This window comes from Pleurodeles waltl, chromosome 6 (genome assembly GCF_031143425.1).
Source record: "Pleurodeles waltl isolate 20211129_DDA chromosome 6, aPleWal1.hap1.20221129, whole genome shotgun sequence".
NCBI lineage: Eukaryota > Metazoa > Chordata > Amphibia > Caudata > Salamandridae > Pleurodeles > Pleurodeles waltl.
The window spans coordinates 1,720,051,344-1,720,077,418 of record NC_090445.1 but is presented as its reverse complement, the minus strand read 5'-3'; the positions used below and the strand labels follow the sequence as shown (position 1 = coordinate 1,720,077,418).

At 48.1% G+C, this 26,075-nt stretch overlaps 1 protein-coding gene across 1 annotated transcript in view; it reads right to left on the bottom strand.

Moving 5' to 3' along the window:
- Window positions 1–26,075, bottom strand: part of LOC138301841 (mucin-5AC-like) — a 196,145-nt gene that overhangs the window by 81,533 nt on the left and 88,537 nt on the right. The window contains exon 3 of the mRNA XM_069242338.1: window positions 11,288–11,446. Coding sequence (XP_069098439.1) covers window positions 11,288–11,446 — 159 coding nt within the window. The remainder of the gene's footprint in view (window positions 1–11,287; window positions 11,447–26,075) is intronic.

The window sequence follows — 26,075 nt, the reverse complement described above, 5'->3', positions numbered from 1 at the left end:
CTCATTCCACCCAGCCAAGTGGTATATGTACTTCACCCATGGCCTTCACCCAGGACAGCTTTAGCACAGGGTCTAGCCAGGCTTGCACCAGTCTCATTCCACCCAGCGAAGTGGTATATGTTCTTCACCCAGGACTGCTTGAGCACAGGGTCTAGCCAGGCATGCACCAGTCTCATTCCAACCAGCCAAGTGGTATATGTTCTTCACCCGTGTTCTTCACCCAGGACAGCTTTAGCACAGGGTCTAGCCAGGCATGCACCAGTCTCATTCCACCCGGCCAAGTGGTAGATGTTCTTCACCCAGGACAGCTTGAGCACAGGATCTAGCCAGGCATGCACCAGTCTCATTCCACCCAGCACAGTGGTATATGTTCTTCACCCATGTTCTTCACCCAGGACTGCTTGAGCACAGGATCTAGCCAGGCATGCACCAATCTCATTCCACCCAGCCAAGTTGTATATGTTCTTCACCCATGGCCTTCACCTGGGACTGCTTGAGCACAGGATCTAGCCAGGCATGCACCAGTCTCATTCTACCCAGCCAAGTGGTATATGTTCTTTACCCATGGCCTTCACCCGGGATTGCTTGAGCACAGGATCTAGCCAGGCATGCATCCGTCTCATTCGACACAGCCAAGTGGTATATGTTCTTCACCCATGGCCTTCAGCCAGGACAGCTTTAGCACGGAGTCTAGCCAGGCATGCACCAGTCTCATCCCACCCTGTTATGCAGTTCTTACTTTGATAATAGGACTGTATGTTTAATACAGCAACACTGCCAAGTGTGGGAGACCGCGTACAACCCACAGTGCCAGTAGTCACCCAAACCTCCAGAACCACAGGAGTAACCTGAATTGACCCTCCGATTCCCGAGGGAAGTCGTGAAAACAAATCGTTCCCCTTTTGCTCAGTTAGTCATGCAGAGCCAAAGTGAAACCCGGGATGCAAGATAGATTTTCGATACATTTATTGGAACAATCGCAGTCTCGCAAAAAAGGCATGTGCTGCAATATCTAGGCAGATGAAACAAAGCAAGGCGATCAACAATACAATCAGAGAAAAGAAAGTGAATAACCCCACCATGATGTATGTGGTTCTAGATATTCTAGAGGTTCTAGAGATTCCTACCTAATCCTATGTCTGTATCTGAGAGCAGAGTGGTTCTAACCCTCTGCCTGGCCTGATCTAAGGGATTACCCCAGCCCCTTATCAGGATAGAATAGCAGCAATTGGCCTGCCTTGTAGATGGTAATCCTCTCGGGAAGCTGGAAGTTCAGCACCAGGAAAACTGCCTGTTGTGCAGTACGCATGCCAGGATGGTCATGACTGAGTGCTCTCTAAACCTCCTTGGGCCAATGTGAAGTTTATATAACTAACCATGCCACATTTGGACCACAGTTCTGATGCAATGCTCTCTTGGAGATAGAACATGGCTCCCGGACTGGCAACACAAGTTAGCGTATCATGTACTGTGTTTAACAGACTTAGACGAAGAGTACTGATTATATGTAAATCAAATCAGGGTTTATAAAGCACAACTACACACCCGTTAGGGTCTCAAGGTGCTAAGGGGTGGTTGTCCTCTGAGCTTCTGTTAAAGAGACAGGTTTTAAGGTGCTTCCTGAATTGGGGTAGCGATAGTGACTGCCTGAGATGCAGGGGCAGGGTGTCCCAGCTCTTTGCCGCGAGGTAGGTGAAGGATCTCCCACAAGCTGAGGTCCTCCGTATGCAGGGTACGGTGGCTCATGCTTGTTGAGCAGAGAGGACTGGTGGGGGAGTAGAAGGTGATGCAGTGCTTGAGGTATGTTGGTCCTAGGTCATGGAGGGCCGTGTATGTGTGGAGAGAAGTTTGAAGTTAATATGTTTCTCGATAGGAATCCAGTAGGGCTCTCTTAGGTGACTGGAGATGTGCTCTTTGCAGGGGATGCCTAGGATGAGTCTGGCGGAGTCGTTCTGGATATGCTGTCATTTCTTTAGATTCTTCTGGGTGGTGCCAGCATAGAGGGCGTTGCTATAGTCCAGTCTGCTGGTAACCATGGCATGGGTCACAGGTCTGCGTCAGTCCTTTGGGATCCATTTGTAGATCTTCCAGAGAAGTCCGAGTGTGTGAAAGCATGATGATGTGACTGAGTTGACTTGGCAGGTTATGGTGAGCAATGAGTACAGGATGGTGAGGAGGTTACGTGCGTGGTTTGTTGATGGGGGGTGCCAAAGGTTGATTGCTAACAGGAGTCGTCCCAGGCTGATGTGGATGGTCCCACGATGAGGATCTCAGTCTTGTCAGAGTTGAGCTTGAGGCAGCTGTCCTTCATCCAGGTGGCGACGGCTTCCCGTTGTGGAAATTCTTCTTGGCAGTACTGAGGTTTTTGGTCAGTGAGATGATTGGCTGGGTATCATTGGCCTACGAGACGATGTTCAGTCCGTAGTCTCTGACGATGGACGCATGTACTAGTTGAAGTGTGGGGCTCAGGGATGATCCATGTGGGACTCCGCAGCTGATCTTTGTAGGTATTGACAGGTAAGGTGGGAGTCTGACTCTCTGTGTTCCGCCAGAAATGAAGGAGCATATCAACTGGAGGGCCTTTCGATGGATGCCAGATGCAAGAGGCTGGAGCAGAGGGTGAAGAGTGAGACCGTGTCGAAGGAAGCCGTTAGATCCAGTAGGATGAGGAATGCTGCATGGCCGCGGTTGAGGAGCGAGCAGATGTCATCTGTAGCTGCAAGGAGAGCAGCCTCCGTGCTGTGATTGCTCCTGAAGCCTGATTGGGAGGTGTACAGGATGTTGTTGCCCTCGATGTGCTTATGAGCTCATCATTTTCTGGCCTTTTCAAAGACCTTGGCTGGGAAAGGCAGTAGAGATGGGTGGTCATTTTTGAGGTCCAGAGGGTCGGCCATGGGTTTCTTCAAGAATGGGCGGATCTCAACATGCTTCGAGTCCTCTAGGAAGGTGGCTCTCTCTAGGGAACTGTCTCTATGTAGTGCAAAGGCTTATTAAATGAGAAGCGTATTCCTTGCTTTCCTAGAATAAAACAAACTGGTAACAGCGTGTAAAAGCCTGCCTAAAAGCAGTATTATTAACATGAATAAAACATGTATAAAATGTGAATAAGAGGCAGGCTGTAAAACTAGGCTAGAGCGGGGGTGCCCAACCTGGGTACTTAATAGGTCCTCATGACACAACCAAGCAGTGTACTTACTTCAGCCAGGACAGCTTGAGTGGAATGAGGCTCTGGGCACAGGACCTGGCCAGGCGCTGCAGCAGTCTCCTCGCACTGAACCAAGCGGTAGACATCCTTCAATCATGGCCTTCATCCAGGACAGCTTGGGTGGCACAAGGCTCTGGGAACAAGACCTGGCCAGGCCTGGCAGTAGTCTCATCCCACCCATCCAAGCGGTAGACATCCATCAGCCATGGTCTTCAGCCAGGACAGCTTGGGTTGGATGAGGCTTTGGGCACAGGACCTGGCCAGGCATGCACCAGCCCTGACCCAAGCATGCAAGTCACATGGGTAAAGTTACATTGATGCAGTACAAACCCTCAAAATCTGTGACATTCTCCAGTCATGGTAGTAATCCATGGCCCCACCGTGCTCTGTTCACCACCAGCTAAACTGAGAAAGTTAGAAAACATAAGTAGCACGAACGCTACATCAACTAGCCTTAGTTTTATTAAGCTGGAGGGCTTTTTAGGGGTCCATGGAGCTCTGCAAACTGATGCATGCACAAAAGTCGATCACACATTCAACAGCACTGGGGACAGCTGCTAAGCATCCTTAAAGGTGAACCTGCAACTGGGTCTGGGCTGTGTGTGTAATTGATTTTCTTCCTTGAGCTCATGCAGGTCAGAGTTCGGGTTTATTTTCTTTAGGCCTGTGAATGTTTTGCAGGGGCGTGTTGTGTGTAGCATGGCCAGTATCTATTTGTGCATTTTACTGGGGCTGTTCGTCGTTTGATATACAATTTGTTTGCAGGGTCTCGGTACCAGCATTTAATTTATTAATTCTACTGTTAGGTTATATTGGAACATGTTTATAATATTCATCCACATGGTGGCGCTGTCAGATTAATTTTAAACACAACACATAAGCAACGTTTTTAACAATTTAATAAACAATTCTGAAAAACAATCCCGGTGTGGCCAGACCATGCGTGCCCCTCTGTGGGAAGTGGAATCTGCCACATTGGCACGTGTCTGTCCGTAGGAGTGCAATGGTTGGCACGCAGCGTCGGTCCTGGTATTTCTCTGCACTGGGGATGGGGCACGATGCAGTGCCCCACCTGAGCAATATCTGGGGCCCGACATTTATTTATTTATCTAGGTATTTATTTATGTATTTATGTATTTATTTATGTATCTATTTATTTATTTAGGTATGTATTTGTGTTGAAATTAAGCACAAGGCAGGGGCTTCACATGATAATAATGCATGCTTTATGTAATAGTGCATTCGGTAAGTGCAAAGACTGACCTACTGTTGGAATGGTATGGCTAACCAATGTCTGCTTGTCACAGGACTCTCGTCATAGGGACGTGGATTCGGGCAGCAGCCCCACCGCAGCCCCACCTAGAAGCAGAGGTGATTTGTGGCAGCCTGGCGCGTGACACTCTGTGACTCCTCAGGGAAGTCGTGGGCGGCACATCTTACCCCCTGTTCTCGTTAGCACAAGTCTCACACACACATAGGCGGACAGAAGACGCAGGACAGTTTTCAATACATTTATTGAAAATACTGCAATCTATGATAAAATACAGGAATACAGGAGTTGTGGTTATTAGAAAGATAAAGACATAGCATGATCCGGATTGTCACAATAAATTTAAAGGAAATAAACAACCCAAGCATATTGGAATAGTAAGTGCCTAGAACGTCCTATCCACCACTTCCTAACATCTTTGCAAGAGCTCAGCACTGTTCCCCCTTTCCTCTGCCTTTACTCAGCACATAGAAGGAACTCCTGCCCCCCCCAAACCTGAAAAGCAGGGGTCTGCCCGCCGGCTCCTCCTTGGCCTTAGAGACAGGGCTGAGGTCAGCAACGTAGCAATGAAATGGCACACAGCATAGGATGGCCTCCTGGCTGGAGTGACCTCTTTAATCTTCTTCTGGCCTAAGTTTTGTTTTATAACAAACTTATTGACTTCTCAGAAATAGGCCTGATGTGAGCATATGCCTAAATGTCAAAGCTGCCTACGCACTCTTGTGGCGGCAATATTTATAAAGAATATCACGTACCACACTTGGCACCCTTGAGCAGAGGAAGACTGTGAAATACTGTGCACTGAAAGCAATAAACAACGCGTTCACAGAATAGCAGCTGATTTTGGAAAATAAAAATATCTCTGCTAAAAGCCAGCTTTGCTAGAATGAATTAAAATGGAAACATGAAAATAGAGCATCTAATGAAGGAAAAGGGCACAGACCACAGGCCTAAGGTGCCCAAGCAAAGCTCTAAAATGAACCCATGAAACACTCGCCATTGAGGGAACAAGTGTGCAAAGTTCAAAACTTAAAATAGCTCTGCTCTGATACTAAAATACTAAAAGCATATTAAAATTGTACATAAAAGAGGTAAAAATGTCAAAGTTGACAAGCAAGCCAAATCAAATGACAGCTTAGAATGAACACAAGAAGCCAATGGTCTAATTCAGCAATAGCCAAGAAGCTGCAGGAAGTGTCCAAAGTCATCAGTGCACACAGAGGCCAGGAACGACTCCACTTTGGCAGGCGATAAGTTGACCAGCTCGTTAGATGAAAGGTCCACGGAGCACATGTGTGCAGATGTCTCAGCCATAGAACTGCCCGAGGGGGCAGCATTCCTTATAGTGCCAGGTGTAGAAGGAGCCAGCAGACCCCCAAGGGCGGCTCATGGGATGCCTCATGTAACAAACACAGTCCCGATGGGCAAATCAATGAATGAACCCTCATCAGGACCACCAACAGATCTGTATCCAAAGGAGGGACAGGCTGCTCTACAAGACACAACTCCGGGCACATTTGAAGAGGCACCAGAAGGAGTGGAGAATCTGCTCCACAAGTAAAAACTGGTCCGAATGATAGAGACCAATTCAACTCCAATTCCCCCAGCAGTGAAGCTCTGAAGCACTCCATCATGCACTGATGACACAGCTGGGCTGGGGGAAGCTCCATCACTCTGGTTAGCCGAGACGGGACAGGAATTGAGAATCAAAAATAGCAACAGCAGCATACCGCCAATCAGTGCCAAAGTTATTGGGAATCCACCAAAGACACTCGAGAAGAGTGAATGCATGGCTGAAGGTATAACTCCAAAAACAGTCTAGAAGGTGCTTCATCGACTTAGGAAAACGCCTCAGAACCAATATCATGTATTATTGATGTCACATGGGCAGAGAACAATCCAAGTATATTCCTATACCCTTGAGGCAAACAACACAATTTCCTTTGAGAGCCAAGCGCACTAATAGAGCTCATATCCTGGCTTTCAGGCGCTAGGTTTTGGCAGAAAAAAAAGATTGGAGCTACCCAAGGGTGTTTTTTTTTTTTTTACACACTATGTTGTCTATAAGTGCTGTGCTATGTGCATTTTATGTTGCAAATGTGGGTGTGTGACTGTTTAGGTGTCTGTAATCTAACACACTTCTATATGAATGGTCAGGCTTTGCTACGGGAAATAAAGGAGTATTGATTGATGATACTCAGGGTGCTGTTACCCCTTGGTACTCTAGTTGTGTGAGAATGTCTCCCACCGGTGCCTTAGCTTCTTGTTATATTGATTTTGAGGTTAGACCGATAGAGTCAATCTTAAGGGGATAACATGGTAGGGGATTCTCTGTCCCACCCTACATGGTTGCGGTATAGTGCTGGGGCTTGCACCAATGCCCAGTCTACGGCATAAGACTCTTTTACTACATCTGGAACTAGGACCCAGAGGGAAGGTAAAATGACATCTTTCCCTTATGGGAGCACACAGACACATTCCGGTGGCCAATCCTTTTCTGCCCGTTTAATGTCATAATTTAGTGTTAATCTTTTTCAGATGATAACTTTAATAGTGCACTCTATGTATCCCTCAATCTGAATGTTTTGTTTCTAAAACATGTTGGGTGGAAAGACATGCCTGTCCACTGTTTCGACTTCAAGAAAGTTGCTGGTCGGTTTCACATTTGGATCTATAAGACTATAGAGGTGACATATCATGACCTATGCTGCACGGTCTATCAGAGTCACTGCCCATGTCCTGTTCTTCAGTAGAGTTCTCAATATCTTTGGCATGTTTCACCAAAAGTGATGCAACCTTCTTTTTCTTGAAATTTGGGTTTTTGCTGGAAAAGTTTCTCCTCCTTTTTCATAAACGTTTCTGAAGAATGTTGTGAGTCGTTTTTCGGCTTCATACAGTCACTTCAATGATCTGACCGCTCACCTCTCTCCCTCTGATTATCCGGTGAGTCATGAAAGGAATGAGTTGGGCGACTGTCAGTATATTGGTATCTGTCAGGGTTTTTTTAAGTTTCCCTATATCTAAGATTGTAGCCTTTTTCTGGAGTGGGTCTCCCGTTGTGGCGATTCTCCTCTTAAGCTTAATTTTTCTTTTTCTTTTTCCCTGTGTTTTCTAGAGCTCTCTTGTGCCTTGTTAGTACAGTCCTTTCGGAAAGTACTCTGTATTTGTGGTCTAGTTGGTCTGGCCCCCAGGTTTTGTAAATTATCAGCTCACATTCTTCATCCATCGGAGGAATCTCTGAGCCTCTAGTGTGTTGCCAATGCTGCTGCTTCCCTGTTAATATTACTTAAAATTATTGAAGAGATTATGTGGAAGTTGCACATCAATTTTATCCTAAAAGGTTATTTGTGGCAGCCTGACGCATGACATTTTGTGACTCCTCAGGGAAGTCGTGGTCGGTACATCTTACCCCTTTCTCTCGCTATCACAAGTCTCACACACACATAGGCAGACAGAAGACTCAGGACAGTTTTCAACACATTTATTAAAAAAACTGCAATCTATGATAAAATACATGAGTTGTGATTATTAGGAAGGTAAGAAATAGCATGATCAGGATTGTTACAATAAATGTAAACGAAATGAACAACCCCAGCATATTGGAATAACATGTGCCTAGAAATTGTCCCCCCCCTTCCTAGCATCTATGCAAGAGTTCAGCAGTGTTACCCCTTTCCTCTGCCTGTACTCAGTACATAGAAGGAACTCCTGCCCCCAAACCTGAAAAGCAGGGGTCTGCCCGCCGGCTCCTCCTTGGCTGTAGAGACAGGGCTGAGGTCAACAATATAACAATGAAATGGCATACAGCATAGGATGGCCTCCTGGCTGGAATGACCCCTCTAATCTTCTTCTGATGTGTGTGTTGTTTTATAACAAACGTATTGCCTTCTCATAAATAGGCCTGATGTGATCATGCGCCTAAATGTCAAAGCTATCAATGCACTCTTGTGGTGGCAATATTTAGAAAGAATATAACGTACCACACTTGGCAACCTTGAACAGAGGTACACTGTGAGATGTCATGCACTGAAAGCAATAAACAACATGTTCACGGAATAGCAGCAAACTATCTTGCATCACGCCCTACATCACAGGGAAGGGGCAGAAATGTGTTGTGTCTATTTCACACAGACAGTTCCTGTCCTTCCCCCCCTGCACTGATGCAACACAGCCTAGTGTCGGCGCAGACTCCCTGGCACCATTCTGCAAGGGTTCCTGTGTTGTTGACAAGATGCTTTTTGTGCAGGAAGGGACATCTTCCTTCATAAAAACAATCCAGGCAGGCGCTTTCCGGTTGCGGTGTGTACTGCAGGGTGCAGCATACATGCAAAGAGGAGAAAACGATGAGAAATACAAATATTTCTCCTCGTAACACCTTCCCTGGGGAGGCGTACGGCTTTGATGCATTCCAGCTTTACAAGACCTTGTAGATCTGGGGACGCATCAAGATCCATGGCTGTTGTGTGGGAAAACCCACTGCCGTGCCCATGAAATGCCTCCTTGGCGCAGAGTAAGGCAACACATTGCGCTGCCTTGCCTTACTCCATATCTATGAGGCCACACTAAGTGGCTTTGCAGGACCTCATAGATACGGGGGAGAGGCTCGCATTGCCGGAGCTTCAAACAACGGTGATGCCTCAAACTCTGCAGTTCAGTGAGTGGTTGAGAACGAGTCATTAGAAAAGGCATGAAAATGGCAAAGAGAAAGCAGATTGAAGATCATTTTTTTCAGCAAGTTTAAGACCTGCTTCAAGCAGGTGTTAAAAGAAGGCACATCATTGGTTACAATGGGCCTCAATGGGCTTTGCAGGATTAGCACAAACATTTTTTCGGGTAATCATGCAAACCACTGGGCTAGCGTCAAAGATTTTGGCGCTAGTTCCCTAACTACTGGCAGGATGCACCGTATCTTAGATATGGCGCGCGCACGGTGGTGTTAGGGGGGCGCTAAGGGGCACAAGAAAAGTGGCCCTTACTCTTGTAGTTGGGTGCATGAAGCTTCCGTAACCCTACCCTAACCCTCGCTAAACACTTCCCATCCAGTGATACGTATGCACCTGTTTCCAGCCTCTCCATCTGTGCCTCCCGCATCTACTACTAAGCATTAACCTTACGTGTGTGAGGATCTCCCCACAGAAGAGATATGAGAGGTGGAGTGCGGATTTACACTCATGGGTTTGTGGATAGTATTTTGTAGTAACTTTAATAGTATAATGTTAGGGCTACTAATGTTAGGGCTACTAACGGTACTACAAAAAGTATTCAGCAGACAACAGGATCTTGAAGAATGAGGAATTTGGATTTCCCACTGTGAGCTATTCCCACCGAAACAAGCAGCTTCCGCAGGATGTAGTCTAGTGGCTGCTCCATGCCGACAGGACTTCAGCCTCACTGGAAGATTCAGAGCGGGAGCTTGATCTTGCAGAACAAAATAACAATGAACCTAAGGTGTGGGAAGTTCTTTCCCTGCATGGGGGGTTGCAGAGTTTTATTACCCTTCCTCAAACTGCTTGCACTAGCAGGGTAATGAGAGGTAGACACGATCACTGTGACCTGATAGCCCTGGGGTAGTCGGGTGAAAGGTTTCCAAAAACTGACCTTGTTGAGGCATTGCTGTTGGAAACATAGCCATTCCCTCAGCCATCAGTGAGGGGCAGTGAGGGGCACCGCAGGTAGAGGTCTGTAGCATCAGGAAGAGTCCTAGCTTCTCGCATTAGGGTGAACTGCACAGTAAACAACACCTGTCCTGGTGTTTCACTGCGTGGGCCCCGGGAGCTATAGAAGGCTGAACACTGGTAAGCAGACCAGGTGCTGCGGGCTTTGTGGTGAAGCAACATGAGTGGGGAACCTGCCATGTCCCGGAGTTCCCACATAAGTTCTCATTTTTAGCTGGTAAATGTGGATTGCATGTGTTTCCACATGAGTAGCATCATTTCCTGGGATTCAGTTCTTACCACCAGTGATGTGGCTGAATACAACAGAGTTTCAGAATACACAAAGTTAAAGACATTGGGCTATACGTACAAATCATTTGCAGAATCGGCTTGTTTTCTGACCACAAAAATGCTTTCACACATGCACAGATCACAAATTGCAATTCAGTGACACGTTAGCAATTTGTGGTTACAATTTGGTATTTGTAAGGCCCATGTTAAGGGCATCCCTTCAAATACAGAAGCACAGAGGTGTGTATGAATGTTCTGCAATTGATTTACGGACCCAAAACATTAAAACATTACATTTTATCCTTACCTCAAAGTATGTAAGAACCATTTGCTTCCCCTATGCGAATGCGGAAACAAATGTTTTTTTTAGAGCAGGTAGTGGTCCTACACTTAAAAAAAGAAAAAACGTTTCTTTTCCATGTTTTTAACACATCCTGTTTTCTTTCTAGGAAAATGGGCTGCATTTAAAAAAAAAGATTGTTTTCTTTAAAAGCAGTCACAGGCATGGTGATCTGCCCACCTCGCACGGCTGCCATCCCTGTGATGGCTGTGATTCCTAATGGGTGAATCCTAATGTGTCCAAATTGCAACCTCCCTCATTAACATTCATCAGATAGGTCTACTTGCGAAAACATTAGGAATCGCTTTTTTTAATCTGCATTTTGTACCGTAGGAATTGTGATTCCTAATTGTGGTTCGGTAATACACAACTCCTGTTTTCTGCCACATGGCCCACTGCGGCAGAGACGGTGCCTACTGTTCCGGGTCTCTGGGAGGATGCTCGGTTTTAGAGTTTGGGGCTCACACCATGACCTGGAGGTGTCAAATGTAGTTTCCTGGAGGGACAGAATGGGGCTCATGTCTTACCTGTGCAATGGGAGCAGTCCCACTCATGGCAGCCTCTGTGTATGGGCTTCGCACAGATGCAAGTGCACCTCACTGTGACTCCAGGAGCTGTAGGAGGAGCTGCGGAAGGAGCTGTAGGAGGAGCTGCGGTAGGAGCTGTAGGAGGAGCTGCAGAAGGTGCTGTTGAAAAAGGAAAATGAAACTCACATCAACGAACTGCTCCATAACCCTCACACCACTCTGATGTCAGTACACCTACCCACAGCCCCGATGTCACTACAGCCCACCAGCAAACCGTTCATACTCTCACCTGCCACACCACGTATATGTGTGTGCTTGATGTGCACACAGCTGAGCTGTACGCTGCAAACATTATTTAAAGCTCTAAAAGTCCTTGCAATGCTGACGGCTCATTACGTATTCATGACATGCAGATGCTACATGGAGCTTTTCCTATAACAAGAATATTTTCAAACATATTTAAATGCCACCGTAAATAGAGGTTGACATAAGACACCTGCTGTATTTTTTAGGTCACAGCCAAACCTTTTGCATCTGACAGACATAGATTGGGCTTCGGCCAACCTCTTGCTCATGATTGGACAGCTTGTTTCTTTATCTCAGTTGTCTCCTCTTGTTTCATTGGCTTTCCTCCCTATTCATGCATCCGTCACACCCAGGGGCATTTTAATTTCACAGTTTTCTGATTGGATGAGTTGCATCCCTCTACTGCATTTTGAACAAGCAAAACAGTTGTGCTCATTTTACAGATTGCAGCAGTGACATCAGAAAGAAAACTAAATTGGTCTTCCCTATTGTTAGAAATGTGGTCTTTGGCTGGCAGTCAGGTTACCCCCACTCCAAGCAAGGACCCTCACTCTAGTCAGGATAAGTCACACACAATCCAAATTATCCTATGCCCACCCTCTGGTAGCTTGGCACTGAGCAGTCAGGCTTTAATTACAAGGCAATGTGTAAAGTATTTGTGCAATAAATCATGCATTAACACGGTAGAACACCACAAAAATGCACCACACAATGCTTAGAAAAGTATATAATATTTATCTGGTAAGATACAGGTGAAAACGATCAAGCTTTAATAAGTATACGTTGAAATATCACTGTAAAAATGATATAAAGTGTCTTTAGTCTTTGAAAAAGCAACAAGTGTCTCTTGCAAGTACAAAGTACCTGGTTTGCGTTTAAATTCTCTGCAAGGGACCGCAGAGGAGGAGTTGCGTGGAAAACTGGGTTGTGTGCGTTGATTTTTCCTGTGCACACAGACGATGCATTGTTGAGTTTTCACACAGGGCAGGCACGGAGACTGGGATGCTCTTTGGGTTGTGGGGTTTTCGGACGCCCTGGGGATGATGCGTTGAAATCCTGGGCGTGCAGGATGAAGTCACAGGGGTTGCGGCGATCTGGTGGGCATTGCGTGGAAATTTCTACTGCATGGCGCAGCCTCTCAGGAAGTCGGGCTTCTCAGGAAATCGGGCTGCGTCATTCCGGTTCGGCTTTGCGTTGATCCAGTGTAGGAAAGTACCATCTTGTCTGGCATGTTACCCCCATATTTCACTGTATATATGTTGTTTTAGTCTATGTGTCACTGGGACCCTGCCAGGCAGGGCCCCAGTGCTCATAAGTATGTGCCCTGTATGTGTTCCCTGTGTGATGACTAACTGTCTCACTGAGGGTCTGCTAACCAGAACCTCAGTGGTTATGCTCTCTCTACTTTTCAAATTGTCACTAACAGGCTAGTGACCAATTTCACCAATTCACATTGGCATACTGGAACATCCATATAATTCCCTAGTATATGGTACTGAGGTACCCAGGGTATTGGGGTTCCAGGCGATCCCTATGGGCTGCAGCATTTCTTTTGCCACCCATAGGGAGAGCTGACAATTCTTACACAGGCCTGCCACTGCAGCCTGAGTGAAATAACGTCTACGTTATTTCACAGCCATTTACCACTGCACTTAAGTAACTTATAAATCACCTATATGTCTAACCTTCACCTGGTGAAGGTTGGGTGCAAAGTTACTTAGTGTGTGGGCACCCTGGCACTAGCCAAGGTGCCCCCACATTGTTCAGGGCAAATTCCCCGGACTTTGTGAGTGTGGGATACCATTACACGCGTGCACTATACGTAGGTCACTACCTATGTATAGCGTCACAATGGTAACTCCGAACATGGCCATGTAACATGTCTAAGATCATGGAATTGTCACCCCAATGCCATCCTGGCATTGGGGAGACAATTCCATGATCCCCCGGGTCTCTAGCACAGAACCCGGCTACTGCAAACTGCCTTTCCGGGGTCTCCACTGCAGCTGCTGCCAACCCCTCAGACGGGTTTCTGCCCTCCTGGGGTCCAGCCAGGCCTGGCCCAGGAAGGCAGCATAAAGGATTTCCTCTGAGAGAGGGTGTGACACCCTCTCCCTTTGGAAATAGGTGTGATGGCTGGGAAGGAGTAGCCTCCCCCAGCCTCTGGAAATGCTTTGATGGGCACAGATGGTGCCCATCTCTGCATAAGCCAGTCTACACTGGTTTAGGGATACCCCTGCCCTGCTCTGGCGTGAAACTGGACAAAGGAAAGGGGAGTGACCACTCCCCTGACCTGCACCTCCCAGGGGAGGTGCCTAGAGCTCCTCCAGTGTGCCCCAGACCTCTGCCATCTCGGAAACAGAGGTGTTGCTGGCACACTGGACTGCTCTGAGTGGCCAGTGCCAGCAGGTGACGTCAGAGACTCCTTCTGATAGGCTCTTACCTCTCTTAGTAGCCAATCCTCCTTCCTAGGTAGCCAAACCTCCTTTTCTGGCTATTTACGGTCTCTGCTTTGAGGAATTCTTCAGATAACGAATGCAAGAGCTCACCAGAGTTCCTCTGCATCTCCCTCTTCACCTTCTGCCAAAGGATCGACCGCTGCCTGCTCAGGACGCCTGCAAAACCGCAACAAAGTAGCCAGACGACTACTAGCAACCTTGTATCGCTTCATCCTGCAGGCTTTCTCGACTGTTTCCTGGTGGTGCATGCTCTGGGGGTAGCCTGCCTCCTTCTTGCACCAGGAGCTCTGAAGAAATCTCCCGTGGGTCGACAGAATCTTTCCCCTGCAACCGGAGGCAACAAAAGACTGCATCACCGGTCCTCTGGGTCCCCTCTCAGCACGACGAGCGTGGTCCCTGGAACTCAGCAACTCTGTCCAAGTGACTCCCACAGTCCAGTTACTCTTCAGTCCAAGTTTGGTGGAGGTAAGTCCTTGCCTCCCCACGCTAGACTGCATTGCTGTGTACCGCGTGATTTGCAATTGCTCCGGCTCCTGTGCACTCTTCCAGGATTTCCTTCATGCACAGCCAAGCCTGGGTCCCCGACACTCTAACCTGCAGTGCACAACCTTCTGAGTTGTCCTCCGGCGTTGTGGGTCTCCCTTTTGTGACTTCGCGTGGACTCCAGTTCACTCCTCTTCTAAGTGCCTGTTCTGGTACTTCTGCGGGTGCTGCCTGCTTCTGTGAGGGCTCCCTGACTTGCTGGGTGCCCCCTCTGTCTCCTCATCCAAGTGGCGACATCCTGGTCCCTCCTGGGCCACAGCAGCATCCAAAAACCCTAACCATGACCCTTGCAGCTAGCAAGGCTTGTTTGCAATCTTTCTACGTGAGAAAACCTCTGCAAACTTCTTCACGACGTGTGACATCCATCCTCTAAAGGGGAAGTTCCTAGTCCTCTTCGTTCTTGCAAAACACCAAGCTTCTTCCATCCGGTGGCAGCTTCCTTGCACCCTCAGCTAGCATTTCCTGGGCTCCTGCCCACTCTCGACACTGTTGCGACTCTTGGACTTGGTCCCCTTGTCTTACAGGTACTCAGGTCCGGAAATCCACTGTTGTTGCATTGCTGGTGTTGGTTTTCCTTGCAGAATCCCCCTATCACAACTTCTGTGCTCTCTGGGGGTTGTAGGTGCACTTTACACCTACCTTACAGGGTCTTGGGGTGGGCTATTTTTCTAACCCTCACTGTTTTCTTACAGTGCCAGCGACCCTCTACAAGCTCACATAGGTTTCGTGGTTCGCATTCCACTTTTGGAGTATATGGTTTGTGTTGCCCCTATACCTATGTGCTCCTATTGCAATCTACTGTAACTTTACATTGCTTGCATTACTTCCTTTTGCTATTATTTGCATAATTTTGCTCTGTGTACATATATATTGTGTATATTTGGCATCCTCATACTGAGGGTACTCACTGAGATACTTTTGGCATATTGTCATAAAAATAAAGTACCTTTATTTTTAGTATATCTGTGTATTGTGTTTTCTTATGATACTGTGCATATCAAATCAAATCAAATCAAATCAAATCATTAGCATTTGTAAAGCGCGCTACTCACCCGTGCGGGTCTCAAGGCGCTAGGGGGGAAAGGGGGGGTTATCGCTGCTCGAACAGCCAAGTCTTTAGGAGTCTCCGGAAAGCGGAGTGGTCCTGGGTGGTCCTGAGGCTGGTGGGGAGGGAGTTCCAGGTCTTGGCCGCCAGGAAGGAGAAAGATCTCCCACCCGCCGTGGAGCGGCGGGTGCGAGGGACGGCAGCAAGTGCGAGGCCAGCGGAGCGGAGGGGGCGGGTGGGGACGTAGAAGCTGAGGCGTCTGTTGAGGTATTCCGGTCCCTTGTTGTGGAGGGCTTTGTGTGCGTGGGTGAGAAGACGGAAGGTGATCCTTTTGCTGACTGGGAGCCAATGCAGGTGTCTCAGGTGTGCGGAGATGTGGCTGTTGCGGGGTACGTCGAGGATGAGGCGGGCCGAGGCGTTTTGGATGCGTTGCAGGCGGTTTTGGAGTTTGGCGGTGGTCCCAGCGTAGAGGGTGTTGCCGTAGTCCAGGCGACTCGTGACAAGGGCGTGGGTCACGGTTTTTCTGGTGTCGGCGGGGATCCAGCGGAAGATCTTGCGGAGCATGCGGAGAGTGAGGAAGCAGGCGGAGGACACGGCGTTGACTTGCTTGGTCATGGTGAGAAGAGGGTCCAAGATGAAGCCGAGGTTGCGGGCGTGGTCTGCGGGGGTCGGTGCGGTGCCGAGGGCCGTGGGCCACCAGGAGTCGTCCCAGGCGGACGGGGTGTTGCCGAGGATGAGGACTTCCGTTTTTTCAGAGTTCAGCTTTAGGCGGCTGAGCCTCATCCAATCTGCGACGTCCTTCATACCCTCTTGTAGGTTGGTCTTGGCGCTGGCGGGGTCCTTGGTGAGGGAGAGTACAAGTTGGGTGTCGTCGGCGTAGGAGGTGATGATGATGTCGTGCTTGCGTACGATGTCGGCGAGGGGGCTCATGTAGACATTGAAGAGTGTCGGGCTGAGCGATGAGCCTTGAGGTACGCCGCAGATGATCTTGGTGGGTTCTGAGCGAAACGGAGGGAGGTAAACTCTTTGGGAGCGGTTAGCGAGGAAGGAGGCGATCCAGTCCAGGGCCTGGCCTTGGATCCCGGTGGAGCGTAGGCGGGTGATTAGGGTGCGGTGACAGACGGTGTCAAAGGCAGCCGAGAGGTCGAGGAGAATGAGGGCGACTGTTTCACCGTTGTCCATCAGGGTTCTGATGTCGTCTGTGACTGAGATGAGGGCGGTTTCCGTGCTGTGGTTGGTTCGGAATCCGGTTTGTGAAGGGTCGAGCAGGTTGTTGTCTTCCAGGAAGGTGGTCAGCTGTTTGTTGACGGTCTTTTCTATTACCTTGGCTGGGAAAGGTAGAAGAGAGATGGGGCGGAAGTTTTTCAGGTCGCTTGGGTCAGCCGTAGGTTTCTTTAGTAGGGCGTTGACTTCAGCGTGCTTCCAGCATTCGGGGAAGGTAGCAGAAGAAAAAGAAGAGTTGATGACGGTCTGGAGGTGCGGGGCGATGATGTCGTCGGCTTTGTTAAAGATGAAGTGCGGGCAGGGGTCCGAAGGGGCGCCGGAGTGGATAGAGTTCATGATGGATTTGGTTTCTTCCGTGTTGATGTGGGTCCAGTTGTTGAGGGTGATGTCCGGGGAAGCGGGTTCAGTGGTGTATGGTTGGGTCTGGTGTCCGAAGCTGTCGTGGAGGTCGCTGATCTTGCGATGGAAGAAAGTGGCGAGGGATTCGCACAAATCCTGTGAGGGCGTGACGGCGTTGGCGCTGGCGCTGGGGTTGGAGAACTCTTTGACGATGCTGAAGAGTTCTCTGCTGTTGTGGCTGTTTTTGTCTAGTCTGTCGGTGAAAAAGTTCCTTATGACATATGACACCAGTGGTATAGTAGGAGCTTTACATGTCTCCTAGTTCAGCCTAAGCTGCTTTGCCATAGCTACCTTCTATCAGCGTTAGCTGCTAGAAACACCTCTTCTACACTAATGAGGGATAACTGGACCTGGTACAAGGTGTAAGTACCTCTGGTACCCACTAAAAGCCAGGCCAGCCTCCTACATTGGTTGTGCAGGGGTGGGATAAGTACTTGTAACTACTTACCACTTTGTCATTGTGTACTTTTCATAAGAAAATAATATACAAAACAAGTTCAGTGTATGTACACCTACCCAAAAAGTTTTGCTTTTCTTCTCTTACACTTTCTGCTAAGTGCTGAAAAGTACTTCTAAAACTTCTAAAAGTTTGAAAAAGTTTGAAAAAGGTTTTTTTTTCTGTTCTTTAAAAAGTCCTGAAACTTTTTCTCTCTTCTCACTGTCTCTAAACCCTCTTCTATCATGTCTGATGTAGGAACTTCTCTTAAAATGGTCAATACAACATATGACAATTTAACCTTTAAGAGCCTAAGGAGTCTCTGCATTGATAGAGGTTTAGTGATAGGAAAGAACCCTTCAAGAGAATTTCTATTTAACCTGCTCATTGAGAATGATAAGTCCCTAGCAGGCACTTCAAGTGAGAAGTTGGTAGATAGCTCCCATTCTGACTCAGGGGAACCCCTTAAAGTAGGTGTGGACGGTTCTGTTCCAAATCTGCCCCTTAGCAGACCTCATAGCAATGCTGGTAGTAATAGAAGCTCCCATCACAGTAGGGATGTTTTTGTTCCTGGAGGCCAGGATGTTAGAGTCCAAACTGTTAAGGACAGATCTCCCTCTGTTGGTTCCAATATATCCTCAGTGTCCAAGCATTCCCAACCCACCGACCCTGAAGACAACATGTTAGAAAGGGAACTCAAAAAGTTGAGAGTGGAAGAAACCAGGCTGAAGCTTAAACAGCAACAGCTGGCTCTAGACAGGGAATCCCTAGACCTGGAGAAGGAGAGACAGAGATTGGGGTTTGGACCCCATGGTGGCAGCAGCAGTATTCCTGATAGCAATCCTGTGAGAGAGCATGATTCCAGGAATCTGCAGAAGATAGTTCCCCCTTACAAGGAGGGGGATGACATTAACAAGTGGTTTGCTGCACTTGAGAGGGCCTGTATGGTACAGGGGGTCCCTCAAAGGCAGTGGGCTGCTATATTATGGGTATCTTTCAATGGAAAGGGTAGGGATAGGCTCCTTACTGTTAGAGAAAGTGATGCTAGCAATTTTGCAGTTTTGAAGGATGCACTCTTGGATGGATTTGGCTTAACCACTGAACAATACAGAATTAAGTTCAGAGATACCAGAAAAGAGTCCTCACAAGACTGGATAGACTTTGTTCACTGTTCAGTGAAGGCCTTGGAGGGGTGGTTATATGGCAGTAAAGTTTCTGACTATGAAAGCCTGTATAATCTTATTCTGAGAGAGCATATTCTGAATAACTGTGTGTCTGACTTGTTACACCAATATCTAGTGGACTCAGATCTGACCTCTCCCCAAGAATTGGGAAAGAAGGTAGACAAATGGGTCAGAACAAGAGTGAACAGAAAAGTTCATACAGGGGGTGACAAGGATGGCAAGAAGAAGGATGGTAAGTCTTCTGACAAGGGTGGGGACAAATCTAAAAATGAGTCTTCATCAGGCCCAAAAAAACACTCTGGTGGGGGTTGTTGGCACCAAATCCTCTTCAAATCAAGTAAAAAAGCCTTAGTGTTATTTATGTAAAGTAAAAGGCCATTGGACAACTGATGCCAGTTGTCCAAAGAAAAACACCAAACCTCCCACTACCACAACCCCTACTGCAACCTCTAGTGCCCCTAGTAATAGCAGTGGTGGTGAGAGCAAACCTACTAATAGCCAACCCAAGGGAGTAGCTGGGCTCTATTTTGGTAATTTAGTTGGGGTTGGTCTTGTTAGGGAGACCACAGAGGCTGTGTTAGTCTCTGAAGGTGCCATTGATTTGGCCACCTTGGTTGCTTGTACCCTTAATATGGATAAGTGCAAGCAACTTCCCCTAATCAATGGTGTTGAGGTTCAGGCCTACAGGGACACAGGTGCCAGTGTTACCATGGTGATAGAGAAACTGGTACACCCTGAACAACACCTACTTGGTCAACAGTACCAAGTGACAGACGCTCATAACAACACTCTTAGCCACCCCATGGCTGTTGTGAATCTCAACTGGGGGGGGGGGGGGTTACTGGTCCAAAGAAAGTTGTGGTTGCCTCAGATTTACCTGTAGACTGTCTACTAGGGAATGATTTAGAGACATCAGCTTGGGCAGAAGTGGAGTTGGAGGCTCATGCAGCAATGCTGGGCATTCCTGGGCATATTTGTGCTTTAACCAGGGCTCAGGCCAAAAAGCAAAAAGGACAGGGTGACTTGGATCCTGGAGCAATGGACCAAGTGCTCCCTAAAGCTAGGGGTAGCAAGGGTAAATCCCTACCCACTATCCCTCCCTCTAAAGATGATTCTCCTTCTGAAGAAGAATAATTTCCTCCCTGTGCAGAACCTTCACCAGAGGAGCTGGCAGAAGACACTGCTGAGCTTTTGGGTGGAGGGAGGCCTGCCAGGGAAGGGCTGAGTGTGGCACACCAATCATGTCCCACATTAAAGGGTCTCAGACAGCAAGCTGTCAAGCAGCAAAATGGGGATGTCAGTGACTCACATAGAGTTTACTGGGAGGACAACCTCTTGTACACAGAGGCAAGGAACCCAAAACCTTGAGCAGCCAGGAGATTGGTCATTCCCCTGCAGTACAAAGAGTTCCTCCTAACTCTGGCACATGACATTCCTTTGGCTGGGCATTTGGGCCAGATAAAAACATAGGAAAGGATTGTCCCCTTGTTTCACTGGCCTAGGATGTCAGAGGACACAAAAGACTTTTGTAAGTCTTGTGTGACCTGCCAAGCCAGTAGCAAGACTGGTGGCACACCAAACGCTCCCCTTATTCCACTACCTGTGGTTGGGGTCCCCTTTGAAATGGTAGAGGTTAACATAGTTGGCCCCCTTGACCCTCCTACTGCTTCAGGCAATAGGTTTATCTTGGTGGTAGTGGACCATGCCACAAGAAATCCTGAAGCAATTCCTCTAAGGACCACTACAGCACCTGCAGTGGCAAAAGCCCTCCTGGGAATCTTTTCCAGGGTGGGTTTCCCAAAAGAGGTTGTATCAGACAGGGGTAGCAACTTTATGTCTGCATACTTGAAGGCTATGTGGAAGGAATGTGGTGTAACATACAAATTCACCACACCTTATCATCCACAGACAAATGGACTGGTAGAGAGGTTCAATAAAACTCTCAAAGGAATGATAATGGGACTCCCTGAAAAACTCAGGAGGAGATGCGATGTCCTGTTACCTTGCCTCCTTTTTTGCTTACAGGGAGGTACCCCAGAAAGGAGTGGGCTTCAGCCCCTTTGAACTCCTCTTTGGGCACCCTGTAAGAGGTCCACTAACACTTGTGAAGGAGGGTTGGGAACAACCTTTAAAAGCTCCTAAGCAAGATATAGTGGTCTATGTACTTGGCCTAAGATCCAGAATGGCGGAGTACATGAAAAAGGCCATATAAAAACCCTCAGGCCAGCCAAGAGCTCAAAAAGCAATGGCATGACCAGAAGGCTGTTCTGATTCAGTAGCAACTAGGACAGAAGGTGTGGGTATTGGAGCCTGTGGCCCCAAGAGCACTCCAAGACAAATGGAGTGGATCCCATCTAATTGTTGAAAAGAAGGGTGAGGTCACCTACTTGGTTGACCTGGGCACTGCCAGGAGTCCCCTTAGGGTGATTCATGTCAACTGCATAAAACCCTACTAGGACAGGGCTAATCTCACCCTGCTCATGGCAACAGATGAAGGACAGGAAGAAGAGAGTGACCCTCTCCCTGATCTCTTCTCTTCCACAGAAGAGGATGCTCTAGTGGAAGGAGTAGTTTTGGCACACTGTCTTACTGCAGGCAGAGCAGAAAAACAACTGCATAAATCTCCTAGGACAGTTTTCTGAACTCTTTTCAACTGTGCCAGGCACCACAACTTGGTGTGAACACACAACGGATACTGGAGACAGCATGCCTGTCAAAAGTCAAATCTATGGGCAGCCTGGCCATGTCAGGGACTGCATAAAGCAAGAAGTTCAGACAATGCGTGATCTAGGAGTGGTTGAACATTCTGAAAGCCCATGGGCCTCTCCTGTGGTGCTTGTACCAAAGCCTCACTCAAAAGATGGAAAAAGGGAGATGAGGTTTTGTGTAGATTACAGAGGTCTCAACCAGCTAACAAAAACTAATGCTCACCCTATACCCAGGGCAGATGAGCTCATAGATACACTGGCATCTGCCAAGTATCTAAGCACCTTTGATTTGACTGCAGGGTATTGGCAGATCAAACTGGCAGAGGATGCTAAAGCAAAAACTGCATTTTCTACTATAGGAGGGCACTACCAATTTACAGTAATGCCCTTTGGTTTGAAAAATGCACTTGCCACTTTTCAGAGGTTGGTGAATACAGTCCTGCAAGGGTTGGAGGCTTTTAGTGCAGCATATCTAGACGATATAGCTGTCTTTAGCTCCACCTGGGATGATCACCTGGTCCACTTGTGGAAGGTTTTAGAGGCCCTACAAAATGCAGGCCTCACTATCAAGGCTTCAAAGTGCCAGATAGGGCAGGGAAAAGTGGTTTATCTGGGACACCTGGTAGGTGGAGAACAGATTGCACCACTTCAGGGGAAAATCCAGACAATCATGGATTGGGTTCCCCCTACAACTGAGACCCAGGTGAGAGCCTTCCTAGGCCTCACTGGGTATTACAGGAGATTCATTAACAACTATGGCTCCATTGCAGCCCCACTTAATGAACTCACTAGCAAGAAGATGCCTAAAAAGGTATTGTGGACAGCTAGCTGTCAGAAAGCTTTTGAGGAGCTCAAGCAGGCCATGTGCACTGCACCTGTCCTAAAAAGCCCATGTGACTCCAAGAAATTAATTGTTCAAACTGATGCATCTGAATTAGGGGTAGGGACAGTCTTATCACAACTTAATTTTGAGGGCCAGGATCAACCTGTTGCTTTTATCAGCAGGAGGTTGACCCCTAGAGAAAAGTGTTGGTCTGCCATAGAGAGGGAGGCCTTTGCTGTGGTCCGGGCACTGAAGAAGTTGAGGCCATACCTGTTTGGCACTCACGTCATTGTTCAGCCAGACCACAAACCTCTACTTTGGCTAAAACAAATGAAAGGCGAAAACCCTAAATTGTTGAGGTGGTCCATATCTCTACAGGGAATTGACTATACAGGGGAACATAGACCTGGGAGTACCCACTCCAATGCAAATGGACTCTCCAGATATTTCCAGTTAGACAATGAAGACTCATCAGGTCATGGCTAGTCTTATTGTCCTTCGTTTGGGGGGGGGGGTTGTGTAGGAAAGTACCATCTTGCCTGGCATGTTACCCCCATATTTCACTGTTTATATGTTGTTTTAGTCTATGTGTCACTGGGACCCTGCCAGGCAGGGCCCCAGTGCTCATAAGTATGTGCCCTGTATGTGTTCCCTGTGTGATGACTAACTGTCTCACTGAGGCTCGGCTAACCAGAACCTCAGTGGTTATGCTCTCTCTGCTTTCCAAATTGTCACTAACAGGCTAGTGACCAATTTCACCAATTCACATTGGCATACTGGAACACCCATATAATTCCCTAGTATATGGTACTGAGGTACCCAGGGTATTGGGGTTCCAGGCGATCCCTATGGGCTGCAGCATTTCTTTTGCCAACCATAGGGAGATCTGACAATTCTTACACAGGCCTGCCAGTGCAGCCTGAGTGAAATAACGTCCACGATTATTTCACAGCCATATACCACTGCACTTAAGTAACTTAGAAGTCACCTATATGTCTAACCTTCACCTGGTGAAGGTTGGGTGCAAAGTTACTTAGTGTGTGGGCACCCTGGCACTAGCCAAGGTGCCCCCACATTGTTCAGGCTAAATTCCCCGGACTTTGTGAGTGTGGGGACGCGTGCACTATACATAGGTCACTACCTATGTATAGCGTCACAATGGTAACTCCGAACATGGCCATGTAATGTTCTAAGATCATGGAATTGTCACCCCATTGCCATTCTGGCATTGGGGAGACAATTCCATGATCCGCCGGGTCTCTAGCACAGAACCCGGGTACTGCCAAACTGCCTTTCCGGGGTCTCCACTGCAGCTACTGCTGCTGCCAACCCCTCAGACAGGTTTCTGCCCTCCTGGGGTCCAGGCAGCCCTGGACCAGGAAGGCAGACCAAAGGATTTCCTCTGAGAGAGGGTGTGACACTCTCTCCCTTTGGGAATAGGAGTGATGGCTGGGGAGGAGTAGACTCCCCCAGCCTCTGGAAATGCTTTGATGGGCACAGATGCTGCCCATCTCTGCATAAGCCAGTCTACACCAGTTTAGGGATCCCCCAGCCCTGCTCTGGCGCGCAACTGGACAAAGGAAAGGGGAGGTGCCCAGAGCTCCTCCAGTGTGCCCCAGACCTCTGCCATCTTGGAAACAGAGGTGTTGCTGGCACACTGGACTGCTCTGAGTGGCCAGTGCCAGCAGGTGACGTCAAAGACTCCTTCTGATAGGCTCTTACCTCTCTTAGTAGCCAATCCTCCTTCCTATGTAGCCAAACCTCCTTTTCTGGCTATTTAGGGTCTCTGCTTTGGGGAATTCTTCAGATAACGAATGCAAGAGCTCACCAGAGTTCCTCTACATCTCCCTCTTCACCTTCTGCCAAAGGATCGACGCTGCAAAACCGTAACAAAGTAGCCAGACGACTACTAGCAACCTTGTATCGCTTCATCCTGCTTGCACCAGGAGCTCTGAAGAAATCTCCCGTGGGTTGACGGAATCTTCCCCCTGCAGCAGCAGGCAACAAAAGACTGCATCACCGGTCCTCTGGGTCCCCTCTCAGCACGACGAGCGTGGTCCCTGGAACTCAGCAACTCTGTCCAAGTGACTCCCACAGTCCAGTGACTCTTCAGTCCAAGTTTGGTGGAGGTAAGTCCTTGCCTCCCCACGCTAGAATGCATTGCTGGGTACCGCGTGATTTGCAGCTGCTCCGGCTCCTGTGCACTCTTCCAGGATTTCCTTCATGCACAGCCAAGCCTGGGTCCCCGACACTCTGACCTGCAGTGCACAACCTTCTGAGTTGCCCTCCGGCATCGTGGGACTCCCTTTTGTGACTTTGCGTGGACTCCGGATCACTCCTCTTCTAAGTGCCTGTTCTGGTACTTCTGCGGGTGCTGCCTGCTTCTGTGAGGGCTCCCTGACTTCCTGGGTGTCCCCTCCTCATCCAAGTGGCAACATCCTGGTCCCTCCTGGGCCACAGAAGCATCCAAAAACCCTATCCGCAACCCTTACAGCAAGCAAGGCTTTTTTACGGTTGTTCTGCGTGAGAACACCTCTGCAAGCTTCTTCACGACGTGGGACATCCATCCTCCAAAGGGGAAGTTCCTAGTCCTCTTCGTTCTTGCAAAACCCCAAGCTTCTTCCATCCAGTGGCAGCTTCCTTGCACCCTCAGCTGGCATTTCCTGGGCTCCTGCCCACTCTCGACACTGTCGCGACTCTTGGACTTGGTCCCCTTGTCTTACAGGTACTCAGGTCCGGAAATCCACTGTTGTTGCATTGCTGGTGTTGGTTTGCCTTGCAGAATCCCCCTATCACGACTTCTGTGCTCTCTGGGGGTTGTAGGTGCACTTTACACCTACCTTACAGGGTCTTGGGGTGGGCTATTTTTCTAACCCTCACTGTTTTCTTACAGTCCCAGCGACCCTCTACACACTCACATAGGTTTGGGGTCCGTTTGTGGTTCGCATTCCACTTTTGGAGTATATGGTTTGTGTTGTCCCTATACCTATGTGCTCCTATTGCAATCTACTGTAACTTTACATTGCTTGCATTACTTCCTTTTGCTATTATTTGCATAATTTTGGTTTGTGTACATATATCTTGTGTATATTTGGCATCCTCATACTGAGGGTACTTACTGAGATACTTTTGGCATATTGTCATAAAAATAAACTACCTTTATTTTTAGTATATCTGTGTATTGTGTTTTCTTATGATATTGTGCATATGACACCAGTGGTATAGTAGGAGCTTTACATGTCTCCTAGTTCAGCCTAAGCTGCTCTGCTATAGATACCTTCTATCAGCCTTAGCTGCTAGAAACACCTCTTCTGCACTAATAAGGGATAACAGGACCTGGTACAAGGTGTAAGTACCTCAGGTACCCACTACAAGCCAGGCCAGCCTCCTATATCCAGTGGCCCGTGCGTTGAATTTCCAGTCACAACGCTGACGCTGCGTCGATCTCCTCATCAGGAAGTTGGGCTGCGTCGTTCTGGTTTGGCGTGCAGTGATTTTCTCACCGCGAGGCAGGCTGTGTGTTGATTTTCACCGCACAAGGAGTTCTTTTGCAGGAATGAAGTCTTTTTGGTCCTGAGACTTCAGGGAACCGGAGACAAGCTCTCTTCAAGCCCTTGGAGAGAACTTCTCAGCAGAGCCAGAGAGCAGCAAGGCAGCAGGG